The 9315-nt window shown below is 32.2% G+C and overlaps 1 protein-coding gene across 1 annotated transcript in view; it reads left to right on the top strand.

Annotated features, from left to right (window-relative positions):
* The first annotated feature begins 3329 nt into the window (after positions 1-3329).
* The window catches only part of LOC148948936 (FMRFamide receptor-like), a 116593-nt gene continuing 110607 nt past the window's right edge, over positions 3330-9315 (top strand). Inside the window, exon 1 of the mRNA XM_089094142.1 lies at positions 3330-3556. Within this exon, the coding sequence (XP_088950268.1) occupies positions 3537-3556 (20 nt within the window). The 5' untranslated portion in view covers positions 3330-3536. The remainder of the gene's footprint in view (positions 3557-9315) is intronic.

Here is a 9315-nt window from a genome sequence, read left to right as displayed (position 1 = left end):
GGGTTAGACCAGGACACTTCTTGTCGAAGGAGTTGTCATAGAAACTTCTAAAAGAGCTCATTCGGTTGGAAATTTGAAGGGCTTGTGCCCTTTTTATAGCCAAAAGTGATTGCAAGGCAACTAACACCCCTTCCACGCCCACGATTCCCCAAAAACATCCAATCGAAATTTTGAGATAGCCACTTTGTTCAACGTAGTTTAAAGATGTGGAAAATACGTGTTTGCGGAGGACACTCTCGCCACTGCCTTCAGGGCAAGGGTTGTAAGTTATGCGTTGGGGGCATATAAGGATTTTATAGAAAGCTTTGTCGTAGAAACTTCAGAAAGGGCTCATTCGATTGGAAGTTCAAAGGGTTAGTGCCCTTTACAATATTCAAATGTGATTGGAGGGCAATTAGCCCCCCCCTCACTCCCACCATTTCCCCAAACACATGCAATCAAAATTTTGAGAAATCCATTTTGTTCAACGTAGTTGAAAGCTCTGGATATTAGGTCTTTGAGGATGATAACCCCATCAGAGTGATCAAGGTAAGGGTTGTAAGTTATGCCCTGGGAAAAAATCTTTTAAATGTTTTCCTTTTTATAACTTTAATGAATCAAAAATTAATTACGATTTTAAGAAATAAATATCAGCATATGTATATTAAACTGACAATACACCTTTATTTTTCCAGTAAATTCATTTGATTTTTTTCAGTAAAGTAAAAATTATGTTCTGGCTTTTAGACAGCATGGGATTTTAGAACCCTATTCATTTTAATTTCTGCTCGTTTGGAGTTCAACTCTGTTATTTATTTTAATTTATGTTTGATTTGGGTTATATTTATTCATTAATACTGATTTGTGATAGTTGTATGCTTGGTAGATTATTTGATTCGATTTTGTTCATTTTTATTTGATTATTTGATTTATTTGATTTATTTTCAGATTATTTGATTCGATCTTGTCATTTATTGACAAGGAGAGCAACTCTTTCATATACAGAAAAGTTTTTGTTCGTTTTGAGTTTTAAGTTGCTCCTTATTTTCATTTGAAAAAAAACTTGTTTTTTAAATTTACTTTCTGATCGTTTGTCAAATATTGTCGGTAAATTTGCCTCACTCTACATGAAAAATTCCATCCTGTCACGGGAAACTCCTATCTGGAAAGTTACTCCTATGTTAATACACCTCCCCCCGTAAAATACATCCCCCTGGACAATATTCCATCCTCCCTGAACCCCCCCCCCCCCATAAAATTTCTTGCAGATGATCCAGCCTGAAGAATTACCCTTAACTTTCATTTGAAAGAGACTTTCATTTCTAATTATTCTTCCGATTACTCTGGAAACCTCCCTTCCGAGGAATTTTCCCCCCCCAGAAATAAAAAATTACTTGAAATCCCCCACCCGGACATTTCCGCCGGAACATCTTCACATGCAAAACTGAACTGAAAAAGAGAAAGAAAGACAAATACTAAAAATTTCGAATAGGAATTCTGTCATATCCCCGCAATGTCAAGTTTCCCCCGTAAGGTTGTCCTCTGGAATTCTCCCCTACCCCCCCCCCCCCAGAAAAATGTATTTATACTTCCCAATAGCAAATGTTATTGCAAACTATAGGCAAATTGCATAACTTACAGATCTTCCCCAATGGCTTTGGGGGTCATGTTACCCCTAAAGGCATAGTTATTTGATCTTTCAACTATGCTGAACAAAATAAAATCTAAAATTTTGATCTGATGATTTTAGGGAAAAAGGGACGTTGGAGGGATCCAGTTGCCGTCCAAACGTTTTGGTCACTTAAAGATGGCACCAGAACTTTTAATTTCCGTTCAAGCATATGCTCTCCCAATCTTCTTAGACCAATAGTTCGGTGCGATCATCTCTGAGAAAAAAAATACGAATCCGTGATATTTCTTCTGGCAAAAAATCCAAAATACCATATTTTTGTATTTAATTAAAAAAAACTTTCCGAAAAATAGTTTTTCAAACAAAAGTAAAGGACATTTTAAACTTAAGATCAGCAGATGCAAATATATTTTAAAATTTAAACTCAAAACGATCAGAAATTACTATTAAAGAATAAATGAAACACAAAATGAACAAAAATTAAATAAACAATCATAGCAAAAACATACAACAAGTAATAATATAAATGAATAAATAGATCTTACAGCGAGCTAAGCTTAGATTGAATATGAATATGAAGTTTAAAACGAAAAAATTTTTTTTTCCTATTGAAGTATAAATGCAACTAAAAACGACTATAAATTAGACGAACAATTAATGCAAACCGTCATACAATAGATGTTAATGTAAATGAATAAATAAATCTTAAAACGAGTGAATAACCTATAAAAACCTTATATTTCCCCAGGGCATAACTTAAAACCCTTGCCCTGAGGGTTGTTGGGGAGTGTCCTCCTCAAAAACATATTTTTTATCTGGAAATCAACTACGCTGAACAAAATGGCTATCTCAAAATTTTGATTGGATGTGTTTGGAGGAATGATGGGCGTGTGGGGGGGGGGGGTGCTAGTTGCCCTCCAATCACTTTCGACTATTAAAAAGGGCACTAGAACTCTCGTTTTCCAGTCAATGAGCTCTTTGAAGTTTCTAAGACGACCCCTTCCATATTAAGTGCCTATCGAAAAAAATATAATAATAAAACATTGGAGCCGTATGGCCTTTACTATAGGCAACGCTATAGCGTTGCCTCTGATAGGAGCTTGAACGTTCTACAGTAGGGTTTTCTGATACTCTGAATCTAACAGTGTGATTTTCATCATTCCTTGACTTTTAGGGTGTTTCCCTACCTTTAAAAAAATAAGGAAAGTTTGCCCAGACTCGTAGCTTTTGATGAGTACAACTAACTTTGTTGAATCTTACATGTTTTGAATTAGCATAATAAACCGATTCTTTTGATGTATCTATTGATTTCAAATTCCGTTTTTCAGGGTTTCTGTTACTATTGAGCCACATCGCTGCTTACTTACACTTCGTTACCACGAACTGTTTAATGGCGAATTTGTGTCTGTTTTTCTTGACATTATGACAAATAAAAGACAAATACAAATCGTTTTCAGTAAAGTAACATTTACCTTACTTTTTGCATCTGTCACTCTATTCTTCAAACCCACATCGAAGCAGTTTGAATGCGATTTCAAAGTTGTTGATGACTATTTTACCGGAAGGATTCCGAGCGTCCAGTAACCCTCTATTAAAAAGAAAGAAAACGAGTTAAAAAATTTATTAGATAATAAAAATCTAAATGTTTTTAGCACACCTGCATTTGGAATTCAGAGAAAAATTAGTCCAAAAACAATATTTGCAGGTTATAATACAAAAGACCTTAAGATTTAAACACACACAAAAGTATTCAGCTGAACAGTAACTTTTCAGAGGGTGAACTCCAAATCTATTGCTTGATTGGATAACAAGCAACTTTACTTCTTGCGCAGGTTGGGATCAAAGAATTTCCTTGGATATTAAGATTTCTTGGGATTTCGAAGGTTCGCTGAATAGTCAAAGGATATAATAGGGTTGGATGTAAGTCATGCTTAACACTGAAACAGGGTAAGTTTGCAGTTAAACAGTCTTTGTTTTACTAGGTATAATCTCTGCTCTTTTTAATAAGGTATTGTTGAGCATTAGGAATTGTTGTTTTTGCAAAAAAACCGGTTTTAGCAAACACATTTTTCAAAAACTTTAGACCCCTGTTAAGTTTCTTACACTGGTAGCTTTCCTTCATCCAAATTTATGGGAGGGGGGCCTTAACCTACGAAATCATTATTAAATAAATATAAAAATGTTATTGTACTATCTCTAACTATTAATTTTATAAAGTAGATTGTAATTCATGAACTCAGATTCACTAAAAACTAAGTTTTTCTGATCGAAGTAAAAAGCGAAGATAAAATTTAAAACAAACAAGAATTACTGCTTCGCAGCTTATGAAACATGCTTCGCAGCAATATCTGCAATATTGGTACAAACAAACTGACTCGTGATATTTTTCTAATTTTTTTTTTTTATTAAGAAAAACTAAATTTTACTTGAAGTTGTAAGAGAATTAAAAATAGTAAAATTTACTTATCTCTTGACAGGGGAAAGACTGTTGAGAACCTTATAAATTGGACTTTTATTTTCTGTTGGTTAGTTGTTTTCTGCTCTTAATCGTGTTTTATTGCGCTAATTTGTGTTTTCAGTAAAGCGCTAGTTTTTCAGAACTCTACAAATTTAGGGAAATATTACGAAACAGATTATATGTGTCAATATTGCAGATATATGTTGTATAAACTGCAAATCAGCAATTTTTGTTCATCTTAAGTTTCATCTTAGCTCTTAGCTTCCATTAGAAAACTCTTTAACCTCCTCATAAATTTAGATCATTACTATTGCAATTTTTTGCTGTATCATTACGAAGTATTTGGAGCTTCTAATAAGATAGGATATAATTTCGTCATCTTTGCTTCTTAGACTTTAACATATTAGGAGACCTGAAATCATTTGACAAAAAGTTTGTAAGAAAAGAGAAAAACAGAATTGAGCGAAAAAAAAAAAAAATCAAAATTGGATAATTACATGCTACAACTTGAGTTCTTAATTTCCGAGCTAGAAAATGAAGTCTAAAGAAGATCTAAAGGTGTTTTATCTTTGTACTGTCAAATCAATTGATATTTTTACCCTCAGAATCTAAGGGTCAATGAACCAGAGACATCTATGAACTAGAAGAATTTATGAACCAGGGACAAGTAAGAGGCGACAATTGCTAACGCTCAGGGTAAAAGTATTTTCGAAGGGTTTCAGAATCTTTTCTGAAATTCCTTTATTTTCTTTCGCAATAATCTTTCACTATTAAGATTAATCGAAATTTTTGACTATTAAGATTTCGCTATTGAGATAAATTTACCCAAGTAAAGTGACTCGTAAAGTTTCCTTAAATTTGTAAAGTTCTTGAAAAACTTGTAATAACAAGAGCAATTGCAAATAAAAACTGTTTTAGTAGAGAAAAAGGTGTTTTGTTTAATCTTTTTTTAACCTCTAATTAAACTATATTTATCTTGAACTTGAAACAGAACCAATGAAGAAGATGAAGAAACAGAACTAATGAAGAAGAACCATAGATACCAACCAATGAAAAAGAGCCATAAGTTTAAGAATAGTCATTAAAGAGAACTACAAACAAAAGAACATTGCTAAGAGAGAATCAACAAAAAGAGCTATCAGTAAAAAATAACATTGAAAAGGAACTATAAACAGAAACAGACATTTACAGACGCTTACAACTATAAACAGAAACAACATTGCTAAGAAAGAATCAACAAAAAGAGTTATCAATAAAAAATAACATTGAAAAGGAACTATAAACAGAAACAGACAGTAAAAAAGAAATATAAATCCAGCGAAAGTTTGTGAAGCCTACAATTTTATTAAATAAAAAAAGCTATTTTTATTCAAATAAAATGAAAAATGACATTAAAACTTAAATATGGCAGATATTATTCCCTAATTGAGGAAGGCTAATATCCCCATTTGCAAAATACTCACTCTTTAATCTGAAGCGTTTGGTGCTATGCTGAAATATTTTTCAGTTCTCTGCAGTGGTTTTGGCAAATCACTTGCGTTTTAGCGGCCGTTCTCAAAACGTTGGGGGCAAAAGTTAAACTTTAGCTTAAAGAGCAGGGGTTTTAAGAGGACGCAGCCCCCTCATATATGGAGAATGACTCGTTATATTTATCTTTTAAAACTCTCTAAAACTGGCACTTTAATGAAAACACAAAATAGACGCCACAAAACAAGAATAGCAAAAATGTGGTCCTTAAATAGCCCGTGGATCCAAAAAAAATCAAGCAAGCTCAGTGCTCAGTGAATCACTAGCTTTATAGAATTCTACAATTTATTAATTATCAAAAGTCAATTTAATTGAATCCGTTTTATAGATATACACTGCATAAACTGCGAAACTAAATTTTTGTTTGTTTCGATCTCGCTCTTTACTTATATTTGATAACTTTATTTGGAAAAAAACTAATCTTTGTTAACTTTTTAATTTTACAAATATATACAATAAACCAAACAAAAGGATCTATTGTCTAACTTAGGTGCGTGAAGTAAGCATGTCAACATTGGTTTACTGTTAAAACATATCTTTATCCAAAACAGAAAAAAAGCTATCCGATTCCACAAAAATACACAGTTTCTTTTCAGCGAAATGTCAATTTATTTTCGTAGAGTTTGTCAGTGTTATAACTGACAAACGCTTTTTATTTCTAAACATTTCTCGCCCAGGGAATAGAACAGCGGTATTAATTTATTACTGTTCAAACATTACTGCTAAAACATATCTTTTACTTCGCCCTTCGCTAGTAAAGAACGAACTTCGGCTCATAGTACCTGAAAGTTATTAATACATTTTTGAAAAACTATCAAGTAATGAAGAATAGCACTTGAAGCTGATTGTTTTTTAGTTTTTTTAAACTGAAAGTAAGGAGCGACATTAAAACTTAAAACGAACAGAAATTATTCCGTATATGAAAGATGCTGTCCCCTCCTCAACGCCTCGCTCTTTACGCTAAAGTTTTTTATTGTTTTATAAAATAAAGTTGTGAGACAGAGTCAAACTGTAGCGTAAAGAGCGAGGCGTTGAGGAGGGGACAGCCTCTTTCATATACGGAATAATTTCTGTTCGTTTTAAGTTTTAATGTCGCTCCTTACTTTCAGTTTAAAAAAACTTGTTTTTTTTATTTAATTTCTGATCGTTTTTTAGTTAATGCAGCTTTTATTTTGGCTCACCGTCATTGAATAAGTAACCAAAATTTGCATAAAAATTTCTCCCACATCCGGGAGAAAGGCTCCCGGATGTGGGGCCGAAATATTCGGAGCTTTTGTGCATAATTAATTGTTTTGTATTTCACTGCTTTTTAGAAAATTAAAACCCGTTTTTCTTGTTTTAAAAATTTTTTTGTTTTTAATGGAAAAGCAGTGTGGTCTAAGAAATTATTTATATAAAAATTTTACTTTTCTTTTGCTAAATGGATGTCTCTAAATTTGGTTATGACGTAATTTACAAATACGTAACGAACGTAACGTAACGTAACGAACTTCTATATTCGTATATTTTTCTTCTGGCAAAAAATACAAAGTTGCAGATTTTTGCAGATATGAGCTTGAAACCTATGTAATAGGGTTTTCTGATACGCTGAATCTGACGGTGTGATTTTCATTAAAATTCTTTCACTTGTAGGGGATCTTTCCCCCCTCTATAAAAAATCAGGTAAATTTTCTCAGGCTCGTAGCCTTTGATGAGTAATACTAGACTTAATACAATTTATATATTTAGAATCAGCATTATAATCCCATTCTTTTTATACATTTATTGACATCGAAATTCCGTTTTAAAAGAAACGATTACTATTGAGACGTATCGCTTGTTTTTTTAATTTTTTTTTATTACATATATGTTATTACGTATATGAGGGGGTTCTCCCCTTAGTCAATACCACGCTCTTTACGTTTAAAGTTAAAACAATTTTTAATTCACAAACCCATGAATCACAAAGGCCGTTTAATTAGAATAGATAGCTCTTTTGAAAGCACTAAAAAAAACTGTAGGGTAAAGAGCGAGGTATTGACTTGGGGGAGAACACCCTCATATACGTAATAATTTCTGTTCGTTTTATGTTCTAATGTTGCTTCTTAGTTTCAGTTGAAAAAATTTGTTTTTTTTAATTTAATTTCTGATAGTTTTTTAAATAATGCTTGGAAATCCGGCACCCCCTTCATAGAAATGTCCCTTACCCCAAAGAAACATCCACCACGGAAAGATTATCCCGAGTTCTTCTCTTAGATTTTGAAAATACATTTTAACCCCTCCCCCTAATTTTCGTGAGCTGACGCCTCTGCCCCTAAACATTGACTCAGAAAATTTTTCTTTCAAATGGTTTGAAACTTGTATAAAGTTTCTCTAGTTGCCCTCCATTTTTTGGTCACTTAAAAAGGGAACTAGAACTTGTAATTTCCGTTTCAATTAGCCCTGCTACGATATTCTATGACCAATTGGTCAATAAGATTACCCCTGGGAAAAAGAAAAAAAAAACAAATAACAAAAAAACAAAACAAAAAAATAAACACGCATCCGTGATCTTTCTTCTGGTAAAAAATGGAAAATTCCACATTTTTGTAGATAGGAGCCTGAAACTTCTACAGTAGGGTTTTCTGATACGCTGAATATGATGGTGTGATTTTCATTAAGGTTCTATAGTTTTTAGGGGGTATTTCCCCCTTTTTTCGAAAATCAGCCAAATTTTCTCAGGCGCGTAACTTATGATTGGTATGATTAAACTAAATTAAACATATATATTTGAAATCAAAATTAAAATCTGATTCTTTTGATGTATCTATTGGTATCAAAATTCCGTTTTTTAGAGTTTCGGTTACCATTGAGCCGGGTCGCTCCTTACTTACAGTTCGTTATCACGAATTGTTTGAAACGTTTATTGCAAAAAAAAGAAAAATCTGTGGAAACTTGGGAAAAGAGCCTGAAACGCCTTTAATCGAATGAAATTGGATCGAAATGAAAACTAAACAATTAGAATCTTCATAACTGAAAAGCATATTTACTTATTATTGAAGTACTCACAGGGTCCTGAATATAAATAGGATTTTACCAGGCTATAGACAAACGTACAGTTCATCTGCTGCAGCTTTATTTCAATAAAAAAATAAAACACATACAAACAAATTATTCTTAAATTAAGAAGGCCAAAACAATTTTGAAGATTTAAATAATCCTAGTAGGGAATAATTTTTTCAATAGTTTTAAAGATTACTTCCTCTAAAATTTTCTAGTTCAAGGAGCGAAAATAACAAATACATAAATTGACTTAACAATAGCACATCTCTTTAAATGATATTAGCTACACGTATAACATTTTCTTAGTGTCCTTCAGTTTTCTAAAATCTCGATATATTTCATATTGGATAATATTCCTTAAATATTTGAATATTATTTTTAACTTTTTTTTTCTGTCAGGGTTGTCAGCTTGCTATGTTAATTTTTGGTTGTTTTACAATTTGACTCGCTTATTTCTTGTAATTTCTGTTTGTTTTGGGTTCCATTTATTTATTGATGTCGATTTGTGGAGTTCTACGCTCGGAAGATTACTTGACTTTATTCCTGCTCATTTTTGGTTTAATGGAGCTCTTTACTCCATTAAACCAAAATTAATGGATTAATTTTGGGACTCCATTAAACCATTTTTGTATATTAATTTCTGTTCAATTTTTTATTAACATTGTCTTTTTCATAGATTTTTTTTTACATCTTTACAGTT

The sequence above is a fragment of the Artemia sp. Qi Xiang Cuo genome, chromosome 9 (assembly GCF_049724085.1).
Source record: "Artemia sp. Qi Xiang Cuo chromosome 9, ASM4972408v1, whole genome shotgun sequence".
Classification (NCBI taxonomy): domain Eukaryota; kingdom Metazoa; phylum Arthropoda; class Branchiopoda; order Anostraca; family Artemiidae; genus Artemia; species Artemia sp. Qi Xiang Cuo.
Note: the sequence above shows the minus strand (reverse complement) of the source record. Positions and strands in the feature narration are given on the sequence as shown.